General features: G+C 42.2%; 1 protein-coding gene across 1 annotated transcript in view; it reads left to right on the forward strand.

Moving 5' to 3' along the window:
- The first annotated feature begins 267 nt into the window (after window positions 1–267).
- The window catches only part of FAS (Fas cell surface death receptor), a 104,572-nt gene continuing 77,052 nt past the window's right edge, over window positions 268–27,787 (forward strand). Inside the window, exons 1-2 of the mRNA XM_069239907.1 lie at window positions 268–416; window positions 26,149–26,299. Of these exons, the coding sequence (XP_069096008.1) occupies window positions 381–416; window positions 26,149–26,299 (187 nt within the window). The 5' untranslated portion in view covers window positions 268–380. The remainder of the gene's footprint in view (window positions 417–26,148; window positions 26,300–27,787) is intronic.

Genomic DNA, 27,787 nt, shown 5'->3' on the forward strand with positions numbered 1-27,787 from the left:
CGATTTCAGGCTGGAAACGGCTAAAATAAAGCCATTTTGGGTCTCATTTGGATCTATTGGCATGTATGCTGATATTATAACATTTTCGATTACCGTCACCCAAACACTGTTTCACATCCACCATTTATTTAGATAAACATGCTCTCCATTTAAAAGCACGACAGCCTGCATTTCAGGGCGGGGCAGGAAACGTTTCGATCAGAAAGAAGTTCGAAGGAGTAAGCTGGTAAACACCGACTGTAAGGGACTTTCCAATCTAAGGCAAAGGGGCGGGGCTCTGAGAAAGAGAAAACGAAAGTTATCAGACAACAGTACAGTATCTTCCGGTTCTATGAAAACTTGCGGTTCTTCTTCAAATTGTGCATCTCCTCCTGCTTAAAATGACCCGTTTAAGGCGCTGCCTGTTTTTGCTCACAGTAAGTATCACGTTTAGATTTTGTATTTTACAAACGAGTAGTCCTAGCAGCTCAGTCGTGGGCGTCGTAAATACATTCCGATGGCGTGTTTACAATTCAAAGCTGCCATTGCAAGTCTTACCTCTTCCCTTAGTTCCCGATAGGTATCAGTGAATACGTCAAGCAGACTTTCTGGTCGTTCAGGGGCTCCGTTTGGTTTGAAATTGTCTTACCGATCCCGAACTCTATGTTCTTTATCCAAAACGCGTTTTCAAAAACAGTATAAGTGTGGTGCTTTTTCATACAAGCATCCGGAATCTTACAAATGGCATTTTCTCACAAATGACATAGAGACGGTATACTAGCTTTAATGAAGGAAAATACAAAGTTTCCCCGAAAAAGTCGAACCCGGATCTGAAGGACGAAAGCGGAACCAGGTGACTCGTCAACAGTGTGACTATGCTCACTCAAGTGGTTGTGGTCTAGTTTATATTTTCCTTTTTGCAAGAGTTTCTAATCACATCCCATAACAATCAATGTTTTCAAATCTTGTTTGTTCGTCCGATGAATACAATGTATACATTTCAGTAGCAGCCACTTACCGTTTTCTGATAAACTTCTAAAGCGGGCGTATTTGCATATATTTCTGTAATTATGGTTTATGATGGACTGTAACTTAGAGTTCCTTGAGCTCAGATATTAGAAGTTCGAGAGGGGTTTACTATGTCTGAATAAGTGTACCAGAGATGCATTCACAAAGCCAACAGATTGCAGTCTCCGATTATGTTAATGCAAAATCCCTTTTTCCGCTCTTCAAACACGGCTTTGCAATTTACTTTCGGAACTGCAGTAACCGCATTGATATTCAGAAAGCAAAGGGCTCACAAAGAGGTACAATAATCTCAATTTCCAGGAAAAATCTATCAGTGCTTTGCAACCCCTCCTGTGGTCTCAAAACATTGGTCAGTGCTGGTCAGAGTTTTCCATAATGGAGAGCTTCCACTGAATGTGTGACAGCTGCTAGTATCCGGAGTGCATCTAGCAGTTTCAAGTCCTTTTTACAATGCCATGAAGTGTGGTATTTTGTTCTCTGCTTCTTTAGAAGCTGGGAGTCGCAGTGCTGGCAGTGGCACACTGTAAAAGAGCAGAGACCGAGATTTGTTGCCACTCGCAGGCCTAGCTGTTTGCAGTGGGGCTCACAGTCTGTCCTTGCTTCATTATAGATGTGAGGGCAGGGGGCAGCGTGTGTGCCTGCGCACATGCCTCATTACCTCCGAAGCTAGAGACTGGTCCCCTTTGCAGAGCTGTACCTTGCAGAGTTTATGCTGTGCTGCAAAAGTATGTGTTTGTACATCTGTCCCTGCACCTTCTTATGCGCCACAAGGGAAGGAGTTAGCGGGACCCTAGAGGGGTCTGCAACTAACGCCATTGCGGGTACCAACATGGTGACATGCAGAGATTGGCCCTCGTATTTCAAAGCTCTCAATCAGGGTTACTGGGATGGGGTCAAAACGAGGCCCAAAGGGGGCTCTGAAAGAGGGGGGCCACTTCAGTGGCCCTGCGATCGTCATGTACACCGCTGCCAAAATCTTCATGTCTGCATCAGACCCCAAAATTTGCTGCAGTCACCTCATCTGCTGCATGCCATGGACTGTGGAGCCAAAGCAAACCAAGACTTTGTGGAGGGAGCAATGGCAGTGAACCTGGGTAATGAAGAACGAGCATAGAGACAAACCCGCCATAAACCAGCCCGCTTCAGAGATGGCTGGGCGTGCGGCCAACTGCAACCACCTGCCGAACCTGGTTTCTGGAAGAACAGGGGAATGAGGGAGCAAGCAGGGGCTCGGCACAGGAGGACTGCACCTGGTGAGGAGGAATTGAACCTGCTGATTGAGCAGGTGAAGGGGGCTGCAGCGCAAAGCAGGACCAGCTGGTTGCTGGAGCAGGTCCCAGCCCCAACCACTTATGCAGTGGCGACCTGCAACGTACCAACCAAAGGAGGCCCAGCCAAGGTGGTACAAGTAGCAGCAATAGCTCTGAGGACTGGACACCCTACAATCAAGTGAGCAAAAAATGGACAAGGCCATCTAGACATATGGAACATTGGAGCTCGGGCAGCGCGGCGAGGTCTGGGGACTGGTGACAGGCGAAGCAGGGGCCTGCAAAGGAGAATGTAGCCACAGTGGCAGTCCCATGAAAGATGAGGCACAATTTCATCTACCCGCCCATGGACTATAGTAGCAAACACAGGCACCATAGAGGCACTTGCAGCTGCAATGGCGGTGCCCATCAGGAGCCTGGCAAAGCAGGTGTGTGCGAGTCCCTGGCAAAGCAGGGTGAGATGCACGCGACTTGTTACCCAGCGTAGAAACTATAGGGCGAAGAGTCGGCAGTGCGCAGGGGCGCAGCGCCTACTAGTGCAAACTCACCATCTGGTAATTGGGCAGGAGGGTCTAGGGACGCAGGTTCTGGGATATCTGATTATTGCATGCAGGTAGGGGTAGTTAATTCGACTGTGCCACCCCCCCCCACACTTATATTTGAATGCAGAACCAGTTTCATATGGGCGGGGCAACGTGCCACTGCCAAGCTGGCATGGGGTTGATGCAAGCCCAATCTTCACAGGTGCACAATTCCTTTCCCCCCACTTATGTCCCAGCCATGGTGGCCAAGGGCAGGGCCCCAGGGGCGATCCACTATACTCGTGACTGGGTCTTACTACGGGCCAAAACAGTGGCTAGCATCTGAGCATCCGCAATGGAGCATACCTGGAAGCGGCTGAAGCACAATTGCAGTCTCAGAGGAGAAGGCCATCAGACAGGGCACAGTGGATAACGTAGTGCGAGTTTAGCCAGGTCAAGATGTAGGCAAGAAGGGCAGCCGTGAGACTGCAACTGCAAACCAACAAGTGGTACAGGATAAGGATAGCTGGGCAGCAGCAACCAACAACACGCAGACAGCAGTAGCAAACTTGGTAGCTGCCTGGAGGCTCAGCAGTTCACAGGGCACCGCGAATGGCAAGCCTGCAAGCAAATAAATTTGATTGTTACCAGAAGACCCACCCATTATTGCTCGTGAGACAGGATTAGCAAGTCTTGTTACACAGGGTGTGAAAGAGAGGATTTGGTGAAAAGAGCTCATAGGCATTTTTTCATTGCTTGAAGCCAACCATACAGGTTTAGATTTACTCATGCAGGACAAGACGGAGACAGAATGGAGGGACAGGCACAGGCCCTGGCTTGAGAGGTCCATGGAAAAATGGCTGCATGCGTTTTGCACAGTGGCATAATGCGGCAGCACTGTTCCTACATGGGCAAAATATCTATGAGGCACAGCACAAGTATCAAGGTGAAGTCTGGATGACATATGTTGATGACTTCAGGGCAAAAATGTAGACATGGCCTATCATGGAGTGGGATGATCAGGATATCATGGGCTTCACAGAACACAGACGCTGCATGTCAGGGAGTTGAACTGAACAAACCAGCATTTCGGTTGTATGGGAGCAAGAAATAGCAGAGTGGTACCAATGGGGAGGCAAGGGCAAGCAGCACTTGCTTAAGTCCTAGGACTGAAGTCCTCAAGATCCCAGCTAGGACCTGCTGGAAATTGGAAAAGGGAAAGCGCAGGAGGTGACAAGCCAGCAAATTCGACACGCATTCAGCATTTGTAAAGGATCCAACCCCTGAAGTGAGTGCAAAAAAGGGAAAAGGGGCAACAACATGCAGGCCCACCACAAGAAGAAACATATAAATTTATTTGTGGGAAGGTGTATCTACACAAGAAACACAGCTCCCGCTCCCATTCAAATTAGTTGTCTCATCCAATTACTTAATCTATCACAAACAGGATGATACATGTTTACTGGCAGAAGGTTTCCAAAAAGGCTTCCCAATCCCCTATAACGGTCCACAGGTGTGGCGTCTCGGTAACAGTTTAAAAAATGTGACTGAAAATATTGAGGTTGCAAAGCACAAAGGAGCCAAAGAGCTCATATTGGGCCTCCTGGCCAGCCCATTTCAAGAACGACTTTTTGAGAATTTGATAGTCATCCCCAAGAAATAGCTGTGTCAATTTAGGATCATTTCCCTCTTGTCTTACCCGCAGGGTGGGTCTGTTAACGACAGTCTTGAACTAGATCAATGTTCAGTTTCATATGCCGCATTAGAAGATGTGATGAACTAAGTGATGTATGGCAAACCAATAATGGTTATGACTGTAAGATGATTTATGACTGGTCATGTTACATAATGTTACAACTGTAGTTGGATGGATTATCAAGGAGTGACCAGCTGGATGTATAAGATAACTACATGTCCTGAACATAACGAGACCAACGCTTTTGACTCACAATTGTGAATAATGTAATAAACTGCAGCCATTCTAACTCTAAGGGAGGTATCCTTTGTGAATAGGTAATTGTTTGTGAATGGCTATAGGGCTCGTGGAAAGCTCACCCGATTTGGGTGCAGGGAGTTAGGATATTGGAAGGGGGCACGTCTCTATCCTTGCGAATTACAAGAGATTGAATCAAAGCTGGAAGATAGGAAGTAACTTTCACGTGAAAACTGTCCTTGACTGACGGCATCCTCTTTGTATGTGACTTAGGGCCAGATGTAGCAAAGGTTTTTCCCCATTCTGTGTCTATGGGAAAAAGTGTACATATGGGCCTTAGTCCTGCATGTGGAGTATGGATAGCTCCTTCTGTACCTGTGCAGGTTTCACATTGGTAACTGCATTCTAGACATAATTGACATAAATGGAGTGCTGCAGTCTCCTGAAGTCCCACAATATGCCCTTTTTGGGTCATGTTGATCGTTGTCCATCTGTTGCAATGCCTGCATATTTAACAGTGAATTCTGAGATGGAGAATTCTCTTCTGCAGGCCTCTTATCTCTGTGTACAAAATTATCTGAAGCCAGGCTTGAATTGCACCTTATTTTGATCATATTGGGCATTGGATTGGCTCTGCCAGAATGCTGCGCAGGGCTTCAAGGTGCTCAGTTGTTATATTGGCTGCACGCGGTTCACAGCGATCTTGGGTATGAATTCAGGCTTAAGCACTTGACCAAAAATCATGTGATTCTGGCGTGATGATTTCTTCACAATGTGCCTCAAATTGTTAATATCTGGAATATTAATATGTCAAAAGCAATTATACAGTCTGTTGTGCAGTATTTTCATTCCCCTTCAAATGCTGCATTGTGTAGTAGGGGCACCATGCTGTTCTGTGAACATGTCTCTTTGTGATGTCCTGCTACATAGCTTTGTTGCTACTTGAAGGTAGGTCTGTGCTACACAAGAAACCTAACAAGTTTGTAATTTTGACATGCCTGTTCAGATTTCTGGTGCTAGATATGACTAGATTGAGAATGGAGACTAAAAGTTAGTATGGACAGCAATTTTCATAAATATTACAACTGTTTTAAAATCTGTTGGCTCGTAATGCATGTGCCCTCCTCAATTTATTTTTTGTGTTTTTTGAAAATCGTTTTTATTGGGTTTTGTTGAAATAAGAGCAAATACAAACAGCAATATTTGTCTGTTTGAACATACGTATTCATACACGTTATGAAACATTGAACACAAGTAAGGAGACTAAAGGTATGTCTGCTGGGGAGATATGTATGTGCCCTCTGGCTCTAGCCTGACTGGTGTCTATCCATCTGCAATGCATTTGTTCTATGGTATTTTTGTGTGGCATTCAAAAAGCCAACCTACAGTGTTTTTTGTATTCACTGTGTTTTGTATTTTAACTGTGTGGTTTTTGGTTTCAAATAAGTGCTCTAGGTGCTAGGACTCCATTGAGGGAATGAAGAAGTCAGTAATGAACTACTATTAAAGAACGAGTTGAACAAGGTCTGTTTAAAGAGATCGTCCAGTGTAGAGGAAAACACTGCTCTGTTTTCCCAGCCATGCATTCCTAGAAATCGCTTGTAATGGTAATTCAAGAATGTTCGCTTGGTTGATGATGTCAACTGCGGTTTTGAGTTCTATTGTCAACTCGTTCCCCGGATTTGCTCTTTAAATGTTTGTGAATAGGATGAGACAAATGCCCTCGGTACAACTTCAGGGCGACATTCTGCAGAATGTTGAAGAAACCATTGATTTAAATGCTTTATTAATTGCTAAAAGTCGGTGCAGCGTCTCTCAATGACCAAGTTCCAGAGAGTTAGCAAGCAACTGACAGTCTTTGGAATGCCACACAAGGGCAATGAGCACCACATTCTTGACTTGACAACATTAGAACTATCTTCCCAGAATTCATGACATAACACATCTATTCCCCTTACCAAAATATAACAGAACTAAAGAATATGTAAATGAAATTAACATCAACACTGCAGAGAGGGTTTTAACACAGCAGCACAAAATCAAGTTATATTGGCTTGCGCACCATCCTTTTTGTCCTCCTTAAACCCCCTTGATCTTTGTACTGTTCCAAATCCTTCTCCATTCTAAAGCTTTCATCCGGTACCCCTCACACCATTTCAGAGACCATGACATCAGTGCTGTTCTCCCTCCCATTAAAATGGTCCACGTTTCGAGTTCCCTGCTCAGAGGAAACAAAATGAAATCCACACTTGTCACCTGCAGGTGCTCCATTTGCACCGACCTTCCGATCTGACCTTGACACTCTCACATTACATTCTTATTCAGATCTCTCCCCAGCATTCTCTCGTAATTTACCAACTCTCCTTTTACTCCACCACTTTCCCCCTTTCACTTTGACTGAATGTTTGGTCACCTGCACAATTTTTGTTTTTTAGAAAAACTTAAAGGCCCTCTTCTTAGAGGGGCTTCTTATCCTAACACATTCTCCCACGCTGAATTCCACGTCTTTCACTTTTTAAAGTTCATTATATCTATTTTTAGCTTTGTTTTGAGAACTTTCCACCGTGATCTTAATGGATTCCAAATTGGGTAAATGCTTGTCAGGGTCAGATTTCTCTACCACCCATTTGGGAGACAATTCATTAAACAAGTGTCTCCCCCTCAGAAGGGCAAACGGGGTAACTCCTGTTATGGAGTGAGGGGTACTGTGGTAACACCAGACCCTGTCCGCCACTGCTTGTTGAACTCTTCCTCCAGTGGCAATTGCTAATTGCACTGCTTCTTTTAACATGCTATGTATCCTCTCTACCATGCCGTTTCCTTGAGGACTATAAAGTGCTGTGGTCAAGTGCTTAATTCCCAAATTCCCCCGGAAACTCCACCATTTGGTGCGACACAAATTGAACGCCGTTGTCCGAGACCAAGAAGGCGGGAACCCCTTCTGACCAAAATAAATCCTTTAAGAAATTAATCACACTACTGGTATTGGGCTCCCTCATGAATGTTTTAACGACACTCATTTATAGTGGTAGTCGACAGCCAGTATGAACCTCTTACCCTCATTGGCTCCACCAATAGGCCCAATGAAATCCATACCAATTTTCTCCCATGGGCCTTCAGCAAAAGTTAATAGACATAAAGAGGTGGTGGATGTGCTAATTGATTTTTCAGACTGAGCACACTCACCGCAAGTGCCCACCATCACCTCCACATTATAGTCCCTCTCGGGCCACCAATAGTGTTGTCGCAGTCTGTTCCTAGTTCTTGTCATGTGAACATGCCCTTTGTGTACCATCCTAATGAATCTGCTTCTCAACTTGCTCAGAGGAATCAACTTGGTTCCCCTCATCACCAAATTTCCTTCAACACTTAACTCATCTTTTACCTTGTTGACTGACCTTAATTCTTCAGATACTTGTCCTTCCCTGGGCCAGCCTTGCATTATAAACTTCTTAAGTGTCTTAAGGCACAGATTCTTCTCCACATTTACATTCCAGGAGTCACGCCAGATCTTTTCCTCAACCACTGTGACCCCATCAATCAAGCCAATTACAATTTGTTTTCATCTACAATTGTCTCACCACCATCCCTTTGTATGGGACATCTTGATAAGAAGTCTGCCCTGCAATGTTTCCCTCTTTGTATGTGTCTCATCCTGAAATTAAATGTGTGCGTATTGGACAATAACCAAATAAACTTGGGACTAGCATTTCTAATGCCCTTGTCATTCCACATGTACACTAATGGCTTATGGTCCATGACCACCACAAACTCCATTCCCCACAAATATGTTGGAAAATGATGAACACCCTTCACACAGGCCAAGGCTTCTTTTTCGGTTGTGCTATAATTTCTTTCGGCTTCAGCATGTCTTCTTGAAGCAAAAGCTACAGTAGTCTCCACCCCATGATGCATTTGTGAGAGTAGCTAGTATCTACCGTTACAATGGACGTGGCATTTTCATTGAATGGTTGTATGGCTGGTGCCCTCAAAATCACATTTTTTAATGTGATGAAAGCCTCTTTTTGTTCTCCCTCAAAGGTTCGCTTTGTAATACAAAGTTTTGGACAAAGCAGGAATAATATTTGCACAGTCCCCGAAAGGACTTTAATTGGTCCTTGTCAGAGGGTTGAACATATTCACCTATGGCCATTAAAAGGTCATTCTTGGGCTTAATCCCCTGTGATGATATCCGATGTCCTACATATTCCACCTCCTGCACTAAGGATTAACACTTCTCTTGTTTCACTGTGATGCCTTGATCCTCCAAAATACTTAACACTCTGTCCAGTTTGTTCAAGTGGGACTGTGCCGAGTTTAGCATATTAAAATGTCATCTTGGTATGTGAATATATCAGTTTCCTCCCCCAACAATTGGTGCATCAGTTTCTGAAAGATAGCTGCTGCCGACACCAAGCCAAATGGCATTCACAGAACCTGAAATGCTGTGAATGGTGTGTTAAATGCAGTTAAATCCCTGGATTCCTGACTAAGTTTCATCTGGTGGTAAGCAGCTTTAAAGTAAATGTTGGAATTTTTTATTGTGCCACCTAGTTGAGCAAGTGTATTTTGAATTCTCGGCAGAGGAAAGCAATTTACCTGGATGTTTTTATTCAATGATCTCAGGTCAACACAGTCTCATCTCACCAGACTTTTTTATAGCCACAACTATGGGAGAAATCCATTGTGATGAGTCCATGGGCTTGATCACTCCCTCTTTGCACGGTTTTATTAGGAGTTCCTTAAGTTTCCCCCCAGCACTAAATGGAACATTCCGTACCTTGTGAATTATAGGAATGGAATCAGGTTTGAGAATGATCTTGTGCTCAAAACCTTTAACATCCCCCTAGTCTGTCCTCAAGCACTGATTGATGTTTGCAAATGACATCTTTTAAGATCTTTTCTTGTTCTTCAGTCCTCTTCACCAACGAAATAGGATGCTCAGTACCTGGTCTGAGAACCATCCCAAATCTCCCTTGATCTTTCCACCCCAAAATATTGTATCCTTCTTTTGCCACATAGACCAAGGAGTGGATAGATCTATCCTTGAACATCATATCCTCCGTGAAATACCCAATCATGTCAATCTCTTGTCCTCCAAACACCACTGTACATATATCAGGTGGCAAAAGTTCCAAATCACCCCATTCCTTCACAAACCCAATATTATAGTAATTGGTGACCCTGAGTCGAGTGTGACTCTGATTGTGGTTTTCACAATTCTCAATTCACATACAGGATCACCCTCTGTCTTAGGTTCTTGAGTTGAGGCTTCTATTGTATTTAACGACAATATTCTTCTGCTGGTGTCTCATTCATTAATCATGGGGTCATGAGTGATGGTTTCTTGATTTTCTACCAACATTACTGTAGAAGAGTTTCTACATACACATGCAAAATGGGCAATCTTTTTGCACTTAGAGCTCAATGATTGGCAGTGGCCAAATGAAATTTTGATCCACACCTAAAACATGTGTAATTCTTCTCATTTTTTTATTTTTTTTTACATCAGATCTGTTGTGTGAGGCAACATTGTTTTTATACGGGATAGCATTTACATTTTCACATGTGGCTACCTTTGTATTGCCTAATTCTTTCGAAGCTGAAATAGACCTCTCAATACCTCTGGCTATCTCAAGTGTCTCCGCTAAAGTAGGATTTCTACAGCATAGTATTTGCTCTTGAACCTTGGTATCATAACAATTTATTACTATTTGGTCCCTTAAATATTGAACGTAGGGACCCATAAACTCACAGGAGGAAGCTAAAATTCTCAATCCTGCTACAACATTGTCTGTTGTCTCATGTTCATTTTGTTTGCGTCTGAAAAACCTGTGTCTTTCCACAATCACACTTGGGTCTTCAATAAAATATTTTTGGCATCTTTTGACCTTGAGTTTAACTATGGTTGATGATCAAAAATTATTTGACCTTCAGTTCCCAGAAAATTGTATAACATGACTTTCTTTCTTGCGGCTGAGAACTACACCGAATCAAAAGCAATCAAATAACTATTGAACAAGCTATACCACTGGCTCCACTTAACTTCTGCCGCAACTGGTTCTGGCAAAAAGGCAACGGGTAAATTTGCTGTTTTCATGGTACAGGATGAGAAATGATTTTCAAAGAAATCTGACTTTAAACTGCTCTTGTGATCTAATTACAGTAATTCTAACTGTGTACAATAATGATGTTTTCACCACAGTCAAGATGAGGGTGTGCGTATCAACGAATGGTAACGCATAGCACGCACACAGTAGAAAACCTTATGTGCTGATTGATTAAGGGTTTAAATCTTGAGCAGGTGTATGCATCACTGTGTGCACATAATCCTCAAAATATATATTTCTCTTTGTTTTTCTATGACTTGTAAATGTTCATTGGGTGTGCACTTCACCCAGTAACTCTAATGGTAAGTGTGCTCAAACAGCAAATAATGTTCCAGTAAAGGTGAGAGAATCTCTGTGTAAAAGCAGATGTGTGCCTTTCTCTATTTCCCTTCTTTGCCTCCCAACAATGCCTTTAAATCGGAAGGGAGCCTCGCCTTGAAATGCGATGTAGAATGTTACACATGAACACAAGCATACATGCTCTTCACAGACTGTAGTTCTAGTTGATGCTGAGGGGTGAAGACAACAGTGTTTGTGTCCTCCCAAGAGACCACAGCAGTGCTATGGACGGAAACTAGAGACATTGGCAGCATGCAGGACCTTGAACCATCTTGCGCCACACAGGTATGCCACAGATGTCTGTACTCTAGAAGAGTGGCTCCCTGAGCGTCACCTAGCAACCATTTAGAGTGGACCGGTGGTAGTAAACGGTTTCTCACTATAAAATCCCAACCCGTAAGACACTTGTGATTCCTTGCGCTGTGACCGTTGAACCCTGGCCGAGTGAAAAACACATAAAACAATATTCTTCAAGGAGTGAAGATCGCTATGTTTGAGGGGCACCAACCTGTGTCTGCCAAATTGAGCTGATCTGATGTGGGGCAGGAAACCCCCGTCCTAGTTGCCTACTTATTTTGTATCAAGGAAAGCAGTATGTCCAAGCAGCCATTGATTTAAATGCTTCATTAATAGTCTAGAGTCAGCGCAGCGTCCCTCAACGACCAACTTTCAGAGAGCCAGCAGACTACTGACACTCTGTGGAATGCCACACAAGGGCCTCGAGGACTGCATTGTTGACTTGACAACATTAGAACTATCTTCCCAGAATTCATGACCTATCATTATTCTAGAATGTTTGCTTGGTTGATGATGTCAACCGGGGTTTTGAGCTCTAGTGTCAACTTGTCCCCCGGATTTGCTCTTTGATTCATTGTGAATTGGATGAGACAAAAGCCCTCATAACAAGTTCAGGACTACATTACAATCTCCATGTAAATTGTTCTCAGAGTTTGGAATTAAGAGTTCTTTGTTAATTATCACTTCCTTGCAGTTTTCCCACTACATTCTGGCAGGTCAAAGCAGCAGAAATTTACTGGGGGAAAAATCTTGTGAAAAAAGGCAAACCATGAGGAAGTTGATGTGCTAAATACTAATTTGATATATCATGCCTCATTTGCAAATTTAAACTCAGAATGAGAGGTATCTACTACATTTGGTAAAACTATCACCCTGGGTTAATGGTATTTACCTCACCTTAGTTTGCCAAAATTGTAGTGAGGGCCAAAGTTGCATCTATGAGGGTTGAAAAAGTGAAGAGGTCACTATAGAGAAAGGGACCCTCAAATTGATAGGGTCACCAGAGAAAATAATATGAGGAAAGATTTATGTGGATCTGTTTGCCATTTTGGGAAACCAGGTGTTACCAGCTGAGAGATACTCTATTTCAGAGGACCATGCGAGAAATTATCAGAGATGCATCCAGTGTACATTTTTGGCACTCTGGTAGCAAAGATGTATCCAGTGTATGTTGTTCAGACTCTAATAACAAAGATGCTTCCAATGTACACGATTGAGACTCCAGTAATAGTAGAAAAACTCTAAAGAAAAGTAAAGGATGGAAAAAGCTGTCTTAAAAGTGACTGCAATCTGTGTCCCAGAAAGCACAGATACATTTAGCTGGGCATCAACATTCTGCATGCTATTTATATGAGCTTTTTACCTTAAAACTTTAAAAAAGGTTCACCTTACCTGGTTTTAATGATTTTGGTGACTTTTTGCTGATTTATGTTTTTTTTCTGAATTGTTTTCGGAACTGTGCAGTGTTCTAAATTTTAGGATAGGATTTAGGGTGCTCTGCTTTTCTATGGGATTTACTTGTGGACTAGCTTCTGGAGATTGAGCAGGGATTCTTTGCAAACTGTTGTTTTGTCCACACCAGATTGTGTTTTTTTAATTTAGTATCTCATAACCTGGGCCACTGGAACTATGTTATTCTGTCACCACAACTTATTTAGCATGATAATAGATTTGCCACATTTGCCACATAACCCATCATCTGCTGCATAATCTGCAAATTATTATTATAATTGTTTTTTTAATTATTGCTAGCTCAGCTGGTTTAAAAGTTATTAAACACATTGTGAAATGTGTTTGCACGCAGTGAAAGGCCTTTCACAAAGTTTAACTTCTCATTTTTCAGTTGCTTATTTCTGTATTTGGTTGTTGAGGTGCAACTCGCATTGATGAGTCTAAATTGATCAGGACCAGCTATTTTCAATACTTACTCTCCCTTCTGGCCTTTAGATCTTGTTCTTATGTCACATTTGCTCTGTGTTCACAGACAGAGGTCAAAAGCCAGTTTCTTCTTGCAATTAATTTTCAGTCTGACTGCAGAGTTCCAGGACTTTGTAAGGTGAACTGTGTGACCTGCTGCTTAGAATGTAAAATAAAAGGATATAGGGTGTCCAGTTTTTCCTAACACACAACATTTAAATGACTAAGCCAACTGTGCAAAATTTCAAAATATATTCCAGTAGTTGTGAAAGCCCTTTTTTATATTTCTGTGTGATGAAAAAATATGTTAATAGGATGAAAACAAATCAGAATTCTTTACATGTTGATGTGCAAAGGATATGTTTTCTGAAACCCAATTTTCACAGATTGTTTATACTCTATATAGTTTTATCAGTAAAGCTGCAAGTTAGTGGAGAAATTTTTAGACATTTCTTGGAAAGTTACTGTGTGTAGATGACAATATGTTACCACATCATGGTTTAGTAATATTTTTTTTTTAATTGAGTGTTTAAGAAAACTGACAAACACTCCTGCCCTGATGGCAATGTTGTTAGTAAACTAACAGAAGTCCTAGGTTATGTGGGCTAGACCTCATGAGTATGTGGGCTTGATTCTTGTGATGCATGCAGCAAACCTTAGTCTACTTAATCAAACAAAATAGTTTTTTTTGTAGTGCAGAAATGTTGAGCTCATATATTTGAGGGTGCAATCATATGTGAGAATTAAGAAAAAGGCGACTCTGTAAACTATTTTCCAAGGATCACACAATTGGAGACCCGTTTATGGGTCAAGTACATTACAGTTAGGTCGAGTAGATTATTTAAGTTACTTGACTTGCAGGTCTAGTAACATTTTTATGATTTTTTCGAGCCCTGCTGTGTCATTCATAAATATCATATGTAAGGGAATAAGGCATGCTTTAAATAAAGCTTTCCTACCCTGTATTTGCCAATCATGTGTTCCCTATACACTCTTCAAATCAACAGAGTTTTTCCAAAATTCATAGCCCTCAATGGTCAGCTGGGAAACAAAGGAGTCTGAATAGAGTTTTGTGTTGGTTAGCAATATTTTTTCTCACTTTTGAAGAAGATCATTTAAAATAATTTGACTAGCAACATGCCCAGAAAAATATGGAACCTTTTCTACATATGTTTTAGAACTCCCCCCGGTGGAGTCAAACAATGCTTCCATTGAGTGTAATTAAAAACGAATCCAGGGTACTATCTCGGTGCAGAAAGTAATGTCCGTAATGATGGTAACAGAACATTTCCCCATAATTCGCTGTGTTCATATATACATCTTGACTTTCAAATACAGTATAATATTCAAGATCAGAAAGCATAGAATCAACTGTTTCCACATCCCAGTCATCAGAATGAACCCCAGGCTTAACAATATATTTAATTTAAACTTTGAAGACACATAGAATTTGATTACCTCAGTAGGTCCAAATATATCACATGGTACCTTATCCCAAAAATTGCCATCATGAATCGTAACAACCGAAATTTTCACAAGGAACAAGTTTCTTTAGACTTGATGGGAAGAAAGGTAAGGTGTCAAAACCTCATCCACCAGTTCAACAGCAGAGTGTTCAAACAAGATGTTGACCATTTATCAGTAAAAAGAAAACAATGACAAACCCAATCCAAAGAAGGAAGGCAAGCAATGTCAGTAGTATCCATTGATAGTACCATGGACAACCCAAATAGTTGTTTTTAAGCCTGCTATAAAATTTCGTGATTCTGAAACAGGTGCAGATGTAGAGGAATTTGAAGGAAAGTCATCAATGTCGACAAAATAACCAGAAGCAGTTTGTGCAAAAACAGGGGATTGTTAATACATTATATAGTTTTATCAGCAAAGCTGCAAGTTCCTAGGAAGGTTTATGGACATTTCTCTGTAATTTACTGTCTGTAAATGACAGTGTGTGAACATAACATGCTTTAGTAATATATAAAATTAAATGTTTAAATATAAACTGAGAAACACTCCCATCCTGGTAGCAATGTTATTAATAAACTAAGAACCAAGCCATGGATTAAGTGTCCCCTATGTGTGAGCTAGATTCCTTTTATACATGGAGCACAAGTTTAGTCTATTTAATTAAACTAAGGAGTTTTTTTGTACAGCAGAAATGCTGAGCTAACATAGTTGAAGGTGCACTCGCGTGAGAATGAAGAAAATATTGACTCTGTAAAGGAGAATATTTGCCTAGGATCCCTCAGTTTGAGACCCGTTTGTGGGTCATGTACATTACCGTTGTGGTCCAGTAGATTAATTAAGCTACTTGACCTGCAGGTCTAGTAACATTTTTGCAATTATTCGAGGCCTGGTGGACTGTACCATTGTTCATTACTCCACCAACAGCTGGGCAGTCAGTGGAGAATTGATGTTTTGTACATACAGCTGGTTGTGCTGAACCATCGGTGTCAATGATTGTTGTGTATTGGTTAAGAGGCATGATGTTAGTGGGTAAGGGGTATTCCAGTTCATATTGTAGAAATGTTTGGGTCTGTAGTTTGGGGTCGAAAACATACGATATCAGTGGCAGTCAAGGAGGATGCCCATTGAATCCAACTTGGATGTAATGCTTTCGCGTTTGGAACGCTAGCTTTGGTATCTGCCTCAAGGGCTGGCACCGGACTAACAACAATAATGCTTTTCCCTTGGCAAAGTGGCCTTTCTTTAATGACAGCCATCTGTATAGCAGTCAGTGTTTTTTTGTTGGTGCAAATTGTTGTTCTGCATTGGAGTACAAGTGTGATTTGTATGCTGTGGGTACAGTGTTACCCTCTTTAGGTGTGACATAGGTGAACCCAATGGCACCAGGAATTAACCTGATGACCAAATTTGTTTTGTTGTCACATGTGTGTGTAAATGTTGTGCGTCTAGCATGTCTTGTTGTAAATCTCTGAGTATGCATGTATGTTCTGATGTCCAGTGTTTGCTGGAAAAAAACTGAAAGAATTAGATCATAAAGTGGTTTTATGCATTGTGCATAGTCGGGAATGTATGTTCTGCCAAAATTAAAGAAACCCAGCAATGACTGTAGTTTCTTTATGTGTTTGAAGGTTGAAGTTGAGCGCATGTTTCTAGAAAGTGCGGGCTAGTCTCTTGCCCGCATCAGATAGTTTGTATCCTAAAAATAGGACTCTAAAAAAAATCAATTTTTGTTTTCTTGCAATTGAATTTATAGTCTTTGGCAGCGAATCCAAAAAGCAATGTGATCCACCAGGGCCAAATGCGCATTGTGGTCGTCATCTGTGAGATAGATGTCATCGACATAAGACAACGCCTCAGGGTCAATATTACGTAATATTGGTGTTACAAGGGCAGAGAACACCCCAGGGGTATTCTTAGACTCCTGAGGTAAAAAGTAAAAGCCCCTCTGATAGCCAAGCACACTGAAGGCACTTAAATCCCGTGCTAGATTTTGGCAGAAAAAAATTGGAAATGTCCAAAGTTGTTTTGTATTTTTTACGCACTATATTGTTGAAAAGTGTTTTGCTGTGTGCATTTCGGATCAAATGTGTGTTTGACTATTTAAGTGTCTGTAATCTAAGACTATTCTTTTTTAATGGTAAGGTCTTGCTGTGGAAAATAATAGGTTATTCATTGCAGAGACACAGGATTCTATTACCCCCTAGTACTCAAGTTGTGTGAGATTCTCTCTCACAGGTGCTTTAGCTTACTGTTTTTTTGGCTATTGAGGCTGGATCTGTGGAGTTGATCTAATTGGTATTTTATGTTAGGGGGGATTTCTGTCCCACCCTATGTGGTTGTGATACAGCGCAGGAGTCTGTGTAAGCACTATATAAAAGCTATTACAATACGATACAATGTCTGGAACCAAGACCAGGAAAGAAGGCAAAATGACATCTTCCGTTGTGGTAGCACGTGGACAAATTCAGGTGCCCAATATTTTTCTGCCAAATATCATAATTTAGTGTTAACCTTAACCAGAAGATAACTTTAATAGTACGTTCTAGGTCTACCTCTATCTGAATATTTAATCTACATACCCTGTCAGGTAGGAAAATGCGCCTGTCCACTGTTTTGACTACAAGGAAGTCGTTAGACAATGTCATACCCAGAAGATCTATAAGACTCTGGCGACATATCATTGCCTCGGCCGCCCTGTGTAGCAGAGTCACTGCCCATATCCTGTTCTTCAACAACAGCAAAAAATCTTTGACTGAAATTGGTGCCACCTTTTTCTTTTTAAATTGGGGCTTTTGCTGTGGAAGTTTCTCTTCCTTTTTTGTGAAAATCTCTGAGGAATGTTGTGAGTTCTTTTTCAGCTTCACATGGTCTCTTCTGTGTTCTGTCTGCCCTCTTCTGTCACTCTGTTTATCCAGTGTGTCCTGGTAGTAACAAGATTGGTGTCTCTTGGTATATTGATATCTATCTGGTTTAAAGTTTCCCTATTTCCAAGGTTGTGTCTATTTTCTGAAGTCTCCGGTGATGGAGAATCTCCTGTTTTGTTTTTGTTTACTTTAGTGTTTTTTAGAGCTCTCCTGTGCTTGCTTAGTACTCTCAATAGTGGAAGTACTCTGTAGTTGAGGTTTAGTTGGTCTTGCCCCAGACTATCCCAACATATACTACTATAAGTTTCCGAAATAATCTTTGGCAGCTTGTGCTCCTGATCCCACTGAGGAACCTCCCAGAGCCACTGGTGAATTGCCAGTGCTGCTGCTTCCCCTTTAATATTGTTTACAATTATTGAGGATACTGTGTCCAAGTTGCACAACAGTTTCATCCACAAGTCCAGGGCCAAGGCTGCCCTGTGTTCATTTTGAATTGTTTTCAAAACTTCAGGTAAATTCGCAAGTGTCCGGTGTACCATGTGTAGTGGTATATATTGCGGCAAAGACTGTACTCCAAGTGGCACAATCCTCTATTGAGTGAACCATTCCAAATGGGAAGCACATTGAGAGAATTCTATGTTTATTTTAGGGGCCCATATGGGGAAACACTGCTTCCAGCAACCCGGAACGGAATATTCTCCAGCTCAGTGGGTGCTTTTCCCATTATAGAATGGACAGTTTGTGGATTTATCCCTGTGATGGGCAATTGATTTATAGCTGAAGCAGCCCTCTCTGGGTGAGTGTTTAAGGTCCGTGGTGGACAAATCTCACCCCTTTCTCTCATAAGCAAAGGTCTCATACACATACATAGGTCAAAGAAAAGATGCAGGATGGTTTTCATTACATTTATTGAAAAGCCTGAAATCTACGATAAAATATATGAGCTGCATTTATTAGAGCAACAAGACGTAGCAGGATTAGGATTGTTTTGCCCAGTGAGAAGAAAATAAACAACCCCAGCATACTGGAATAACATTCATACATGAATGTTAACCCCTAAGCGAAAGCATAGTGGTGATAGCCCAATCTGTCCATACTTAGTCCATTAGAGGAGCACCCACCCCCATTACTTGGAAGATATGGGTCTGCCCGCTGTCTCTTTGGCTGCTGGTGGAGACAGACCTGAGGTCAGCAGTAAAATGGCATGCAGTATGGATGGATATCCTGGCCTGAATGACCTTCCCTTGGCCTGTACAATGTTTTTATATTTCGGTTCCATGAAAAAGGCCTGACGTGGGCATGTGCCTAAGTGTCGGACTCTTCACATACTTGTGTGGCAACAATGCTAGCTGGATTATCATGTACTGTTTGGGCAGCCTTGGACAGAGGTACATGGTGAAATGTCGGGCACATAAATAATAACAGCGCATTCACAGAATCACAGCTGATTGGAACAATAAACACACCCTTGCTGGAAAACAGGCTAACTAAAATGAATAAATTAAATCAGAATTCATATGTAGGTGAAAGGGCACCTGCCACAGAATCTAAAATATGTGTGCCCAAGCAAGGTGTATAAATTTAACCCACAACAGTGTTGTTGAATCTAGTTCTGTGTTTGATGTCTCGTATCAGAGTAAGTAAGAGTCAATTGTAGCTAATGTAGGCCAAACAGCGGGAACAGTGGGAACCTGAGTCAAATAGCAACCACAGTCTTAGTCAGGGTAAGCGTCAGGCAAATCCTAAATTAATCTTTGCTCACCCTCACCCCAGTGATGTAGGTCTAGTCCTTTTCACCCAAGGAGGGAAACAGCAAGGTGGGACAGCAAGACAGGAGTCCAGCAAAGCAGCAGCCTAGCAGAGTGGCAGTTCTTCAGCAGCACAGCAGTCCTTCTTCCTGGCAGAGTAGTCACAGGTCCAGAAGTGTACTGAAGTGGTGGTGCTAGAGATCTTGGAATTATACCCAGTTGGGCTTTTGAAGGGGGGAGTCTTCAAAGACAGGCGTTTGAAGAGCACAGGGGTCCTGCCCTCCTGCCTTGGTTCCAGACACACTACGGGGAGTTATGCAGCCTTTTGTGTGGGGACGGGACACATCTATTCCAGGTGTAAGTGAGGATGTGCCAAGGTCCTTCCTCCCATCCTTCCAGGATGTTCCATCAAGTAACATCTAGGCTCCCATTGTGTTTGGCTATCTATGGGGAATACACAAAGCCCGGCTGTCACCCATCCCACACAATTGATCAGAGACAGGCAGTAGACTATAAATACCCAAAAGTAAGGACATGCCAACTTTATAAAAGTGGCATTTTCAGAATTTCTGTTTAAAATCCTACTTCACCATATGTTGTGATTTAAATTGTGTTACAATGGGACACCAATTTTAAAATGGTTAATTCCTGCAGATTAGGAATTACTCTCATAAAATGTAATAAGGTAATCCCAATGTTATCCTGAGGGAAAGATAGGCTTTGCTGAAATGACCATGTAAAACGTAAAAGTTCATGTCATGCCTTTTAAATACATTGCACCCTGCCCTCTGGGTGGTCCAGGGCCTACCTTAGGGTTGACATATATGTATAAAAAGAGAAGGTTTGGGGCTGGCAAAAGGGTTATTTTACCAGGTCAACATAGCAGCATATACAGGCTCTGCAGTGAGACACAGATAAAGGGCTAAGTGGGTGGCACAATCATTGTGGCAAGCCCACAAGAAACATTTAATTTACAGGCCCTGGACATATGTAGTTCACTTTACTAGGGACTCATAAGTAAATGAAATATGCCAATTGGGGATAAGCCAATATGACCATGTTTAGGGAAGAGAGCTCAAGCACTGTAGCACTGGTTGGCAGTGGCAAAATGCACAGAGTCCTAATACCAGCACAACGAGGTCAGAAAAATGAAGGAGTTAGGTAGACATTTGGTGGTAGGACCACCCTAAGGCTGTCAGGTCTAACAGTGGGATACAGCCCTAGGCACGTCCAGACCATATGGTAGAAGGCTGGGCACAAACTGCATGCACTATCTAGTTGTGGGTTATAAAGTGTTACATGACTATGCCATACATGTCTTGTATATTTTGGAATATACTTAATCTCCACTCCATATACATTCCCCACCTTTCTTTTTAATTCATATAAGTCACCATTGATTTAGGCCCTAAAGGCCCATTGGGCAGGGTGCGTTGTATTTAAAAAGCAGGACATGTGGGTTAAAGTTTTGCATCTTCTGGAAGTGGAAACAATTGTAAATTTGCTTTCCACTACTGTAAGACCTACCTCTCCAATTGGATATCATTAGGTTACCTAATTACATTTATTAAGTGTCACTTTCAATTGGTAGCAGGTAGACATGTCATGTTCAGACTCAAATGAATTGTAATTTAAAATTCTCTCTAATAGTAAAGTTGAATTTGAAGTCACAATTCTGAAAATGCCACTTTTAGAAAGGTTGCGTTTTCCTGCTCTAACGATTTTTATGCCTCTGCCAACATCCTGGGTCACATGCCTGTGACTGGCTTTGCTGTTAGGATTTGTGCATTCCTGACAGACAGTGAGACATGGGTAGTGTATGTAGGCAGGATAGTCCAGCCTGCCTAGATGGCTGGGGACAGAGCTGTTCTCTGCCCCACTTAAAATGCAAAGGGCGTGTTTCCAGCACACAGAAAGGAACCTGCCACCAGCCTTTTGTCACCCTACACTTCTTGGAGCCTTGGCAGGGGAAGCTAATAACTTTCCAGAATGAGATGTGGGGGTAGCCCAGGAAGGCATCAGGTATTAATATTGGGCCCTCAGAATACCCCTTTAGTATACTCCTGGACCTGCGCAATACTTCATAAGGACTACTTTGATCCCCAGTGAGCGGCCCTGCTGCTTGAAGACCTGCCTTGAGGCTTGAAGGAGAAATGAACCATCTCCTTGAACCCAGGACCGCCAGATGTGGCTCCAGTAGCTAGTTGTCTGGCCTCCTGTGTGAGCTGAGAGACCTTGAACCCTGCTCCTGGCCTATGCTGGAGTGATTCCTAAACCCACAAATGGTACCCCACCCCAGGCCCTGCACCCTTGGAATTGCTGTTAGTGGTGCTGCTCCTGCCTAACCCTAGAACTTCGTACTTCGAGCATTTTTCAATAAAAACTGCCCTACCAACAGACAGAAGACCGGGATCTACCTGCCAGCTGATCTGCCCAAGGTACATCGTTCGTCGGCCTGACTTTGCAGTAGGTACCACTATGTTCTTCTTCGCAAAAGCAAATCCTGTTCACTGGATATCCCGCCTTGTGGAGCTCTTGTCGGCTACAGCCTTCAGCTTCATTCCACTGGAGAATTACAACTTCTAAAAAATAAATTTAAAAAAAGTGACTCAGTCCGAAGGTAAACATCTTCACAGTAACTCTGTCTAGCAGCTCTGTATGCCATTGCCTCCTCTTTGGAACACAGCCTGCGGCCTTGCCCCGCTGAACTCTGCTTTCTCAGGAGCTTTTCTTAAAAATTTCTTTTAAGTCCGAAGGTAACCCAAGCATGGCTGCATCCACCTTGAGTATCTGACCTGCTCTTCATCATGGCCAACCTCAAGTTTTGACTTTGTCCCAGTCTTCCACGACCAGATACCTGAGTTTGTCACTTAGATATTTTAGGCACTATTTTGCACTATTTCCTATGGTTGCTCTTGCCTATGTAATGTAACAGCACCTGTTAGTTGTGGGCTGTCTACTGTTGTGTAAATATCTGCCTCTTAGTGTACTGGCTCTTTGAAATTTCTTTATATGTGGATATTCCAAAGGCAACTTATCCTTTTCCATTCCCATTGGCTTCTCACACCACACCCACATCTGAGATTAGATACATTTCATCTTCATTTATTTATTTAATAAAGTGTCTCAATACCTAAGGCATTCTGGCACAGAATAACATGGTTGAAAAAAACTGACTGATCTATAATGGCTGCAGAGAATTTTGACAGCAAAGTCCACAAATCATATTTTGAATCACCAAAAGATTTTCTTACTGAGGCAGCTTGGACTCCAAAAGCACTTACCCTTTCACCTGTGTTCCTGAATGACTGTACTCTGACTTGATGTGCGCTAGATCAGCATAGGCAAAAGAAGAACATATGGTTTAAATTTTTGGTCGGTATATCACATCCATTTTGGAGCAAAATTGTTTTGATGTATCGACAAAAGACAGGCTTCAAAACGTAATCCTCTGCCCTACTGCCAGCTAATGCAAGTGGACCAGTACTGGAGCCATTCGATGACATGAATTGGTGTTCATGGCAACAATAGCTGTGCTGTTTTTTATTTTTTTCCCGACCTGGTATGTGTATGCCCTGAACCTAAATAGAACCCTTTTGCGATAAAGTTTAGTTGTAATCTGGATGCATGCCACTTCATTTCAAGATTCATATACGGGTGGTAGGAACCTTTTCACGATGCACAGCTGATGATGTATCCTGTTTAGGGAGCAGAAGAGATCATAAACAATTAGTATGTTTAAATTGACTGGGCTATCGCCAATGGAATCTGAACAGGGATTTTAGGAGAGAAAGACTTAAGTGACAGCCTTGCTGCTTTTTAATTTTAAGGTGTTGCACTCCATAGAGTTCAGAAGAGTCATGCAGGCCTTCAAGGCAGAGAATGGGGTAGAGTTTGCATAATCAGTCTTCAGAAAGATCCCAGTGTCATTGAAAGAGTTGAAGAATTTTGATAAAATGCATAAAACAATGATCCAAACCCTCTGCCTTCCAGCCACCTTATCTTCCTTACGCTTCTCTTTCCCACCTTTTGATGGACTCAACTGATCACTGACAGACCCTCCATCAAGTTTCCAAATCCAATTACCCTTTTGATTTCTATTCCAAGATCTCATTGCAAGATCTGCTGATTTGCCAGCTATCCCATACCTTTCCTTGCAGGCTGGTACAATTTGACCTCTTTATTAAATAACACTGACCGATAGTTGTTGTTTGTCAAGTCCCGTGAATACATTTGATACAAAGGTATGGGTGGTACTTCATGGATTTATCTGCCCGCAATTAGTTTGAAAGGCTACTGTCTAAGGGTGTGAAAATCGTAAGTAAACTTGGGTGCATCAATGTTCTCTTGAAAATATATGTGCTCTTTCCATTTAACATTTTTTGATAGTGCTCTATGACCGTAAATTCCGACTTTGCATCTGGCACATGGTGCGATAAGGGAATGATCTGAAAACACTTTCTTTGTTAGCCCTAAAACGTATTCTGCTGCGAACTGTGGGAAAAGCTTGGCTCACTCCCTCTATCATTGCATTTGTCCAATATTGCAGACATACCATTTAGTGCAAACACTGGAAGCCACTTTGGGGCTGTTATCATTTTGAGATTGCTGCTTGATAGAAAAGTATACTCTGGGGGCCAGTGTACTGACCTGGTCTGCACTCCTTTAACGTTGTTCAGATTAGGACACATTGCGACCTATTAGAACAAATATGCTGTTCCCAGTCTAAGTGCAAACCTGTTCCTGGACTGGGAACAGTGCATTAGTAAGGCTGTTTGAAGCCACCAGTTTGTCTTTCACTGAAGGTGGTGGATTCAGCCTTCCTCTCAATGGGAGGGCAGTCATTCTTCCACAGTTAGGAACAGTTTGTTACTGCATCTGCTTGCAGGGTAGGACACCCGAGAGGTCCTTGAGACACATCCTACTCTCACCTAAGGGACACAGTCAGGGCACTTCCCAACAGGATTCTTACCTCTGCGCCTGTCATATTGCACAGGCACAAATGCTTAGAGTTACTTCAGTTACATAGGGAATGTCTCCTTCATTATTACGCCAGGGGACCTATTACTCTAGTGCTATCCAGATTCCAGAAGTGGTCCCACAAACATTTGCGACTCCTTCTGCAACACCAAAATGGCCCAGGTATGCACAAAGTAGGCAAAAACGCCTGTTGCTTTCCCAATGATGCATTGTCTAAAAAGGCCCCACTTTGTCCGATCTCAGGATAGCATTCTACACTGCCAACCGCAGCTGAAATTGGGTAGCCGCATGCCACGTGAAAGACATTTAAGCAACAACCATGTTACTGATGTTTGTTTCAAGGACTTGGGGTTGGGGGAGGAGTAGATGTTTTACTAATCTATGGGAGGCTGTGTGGTCATGACCTGAAAGTGACTAGACAAAACTTGTATTCCTTGCTACAACAAACCACTTCCAGTATGGCAAAACGCAGAAGATAATAATATTCATGTGATGTCCTCTCACACTTCCTGATTCATAGCAGAATTGGAGCAACGTGTGGAAACACCAGAGGTGGAGGTCAGGAAATTTCACTTTGCTTCTGTCATGCATCTCACCACACCAATATCTCGTAGGTGCTGTACTTACACCAAGGAACAACAGTCATAAAGGTTTTACCCACATAACCCCTCTATTCCTGGGATGTAAATACACGAAAAATATGCAGTGGAGAAAAGAGGGGAACGATTGGATTTTTTTACACCAACAATGACACATTCAGTTATCACTGGAACTGTGTCCCGCAGAGGTTTCTTCACCCGCTGCAGGTGCTAGTGACTTTGTCATTGTGTTCTGGGTCACTTGCTTTTCTGCGCCCTTACAGATTACCCATAGACCAAGGATCATTTTGATTGTTTCCCAGGAGTCCCGGTCACTAGTAGGTGGAATACTAAGGTTATATTTCCTTGGCTTCTCTGGTCCTGAAGAGACCTTGAACTGCGTAGTTGGAAATACGTCTACATATTTTTAAAAGAGTCCCGTGATGATTAAATGTTTAGATGAGTTGCTTATAGGAGGAGGATCAGCAGGCCACTGGCCTTTCTGGATAGGGCTAACTTTAGGTGAACTGAACATTGGAAAGGTTTTGGACAATCGCTTCATTCTTGAAGAAAATGCAGGAAGCTACAAAGAAGTAATACAACAGAATACATTTTATGTTTCGTTTGTATTTTTAATTTTTATATTTGGTTGGTCAAAAGTTCGAAAGATTTGATCTAGTGATGGTTATCGAAGCAAAGGCTCTGTATGTTATAATTATAGGAATGATTTATTGTGATTACAAGAACGCAGTTCCAATGATTATTTATTGTGTCATTGTTGATGTAAAATAAATCCAAGTGTTCCCCCTTTTTTCCCCGCTGCATACTGTTCGGGTGCTCACACCAAGATAGCAGAGGGCTTAGAAGATCTCTTGCAGCTGGGGTCAGTAGTCCCAACCAGTACCAATTACCTCATCATTATTTATGGTAGCTTAATGCAGTAATGTTCAGGCTGCCATGCAGGACAGTGCACATTTGGGATGTACACTTTTGTAATGTATTTAAGAGATTTGATTTTCGGTATGTGTTCTGCATTCTATGCTGGTCCTGGATATATCAGTATCAATAACCAGAGCACCGTCTTCAAATGTACTTATCGAAATACACATATTTTGCAGCCTTTTATGCTTCTTATAGAGGCACCTCATGTAAATCAAGAATCCCTTCGGATTACACCAGCTGGAGCAAAAAACATTGTGAAGAGGCAAACCGCGTGTCCCGACGGGGAGTACTATAGTGGGCTCCACTGCTGCAAGCTGTGCGCAACAGGTATGCATTTCAGGTATTACGTTGACAGTTACATTGATAGAGAACGAGAAGTGCACACCATATCATAGGTAATATAATTGTTTTTACTTAGTTTAGTATATTCGGGAACCTTATGCATGCCAGATGGGAAAGGGAAGAGAAAGAGAACCGATTAGTGAACAATTTGAAGAGCTGTAAAAGTTTAGGTAGGCATTGACAAGACAGAGAGGCAGGCTGGGTGGGCGGAAGCAGCGTGAACTGACATGAAAGTGGAGGAACAAACAAGAAGCAGTGGGGCGGAGGAAACTATACGAGGATTCTCTCTTAAAACATGTGCCCTGTCGTTCTCCCTTGCTAAAAATAGACACAAAAGCAATGACTGGTGCAGGCCTTGTTTTACAAATCTTAAGGCAATTTAACAAGCCTGTGGCACAGTTAACTTAGAACTTGAAGGCGGCTGGTGGTGGTTTCAATAGGAATCCTGGCACATTTTCATTTAATGAGCATGATAATAAATGTCCAGCACATGATGAGATTCATAAGGCCATCCTATGTGCTCTGCATGATTGACCCTTCACAGCAATAGCGCCTTCAAAGAGTCATACAATAAATACATGAAGCACACCGACATGACAGCGCTTCTTAAACACGACGAACATTTAAATGGCCTGTGGTGGCTATATCAAATCAATCTAATCTAAAGCCTCTGTCCGAACATCATCAATGCCCTCAGCTTCCCTTTGGATCACGCTAAACAGTTACACGGGCGTTGTCAGGCAGAATTTCCTGTACCTAGCTTTAGGTGCCTCCCATGGGAATTACGGCAACAGATCTTTACCACTTCGAAATGTGAAACTGCTTTTTGTTGAGCTCTTTCTTTTTCATAGCACCCTCAGGTTTAGGATTTTAATGTTGTTTGTTTCTTTTCCGACTTGTATTAAATTTTAACACCGACACCCAGCTACATAAATATACTTGCCATTGCGTTTTTAAATGAGTAATATGTTTTATTAAACCAAAACATAGGCAAAATATTTCACAATGTGCCCAGCCTCGGCACTTGACTGACTAAACAACTAACCCTCACTAGGCAAATAGGAAATAATATTTATGTAAAAAACCATACCACTATAAAAGTGTTTCCGGTACACCTGGGGCCATCCAATGGTCCTGGACCTGCTGGTGGTGGGGGGTCGGGGGGACAGGGGGAAGGACGGTATTTGACAAGGAAGCATTGCAGGAGTGAAGGAAAGAGACACATCCCATACAATGCTAGACACCATAACAACTCGATGTCTGCGGGCAACATATCCTCATGTTGTATGGGAGCTCAGTAATCAGGAAGTACTCATCTTTTCTGCTGATTCTCTTAGCAGTGCTCTGGAGAAAGCAAGCATGTGTTCCTACCGACTAGAACGTTTTTTTGCTAATAGCTGCCTTCAGCACTGAAGTTCTACGGGAAAAAGTCCTTTCTGGAGTATGACTTCCCCCTAGTGGTGTAACATAGGC

This window comes from Pleurodeles waltl, chromosome 6, assembly GCF_031143425.1.
Source record: "Pleurodeles waltl isolate 20211129_DDA chromosome 6, aPleWal1.hap1.20221129, whole genome shotgun sequence".
Classification (NCBI taxonomy): domain Eukaryota; kingdom Metazoa; phylum Chordata; class Amphibia; order Caudata; family Salamandridae; genus Pleurodeles; species Pleurodeles waltl.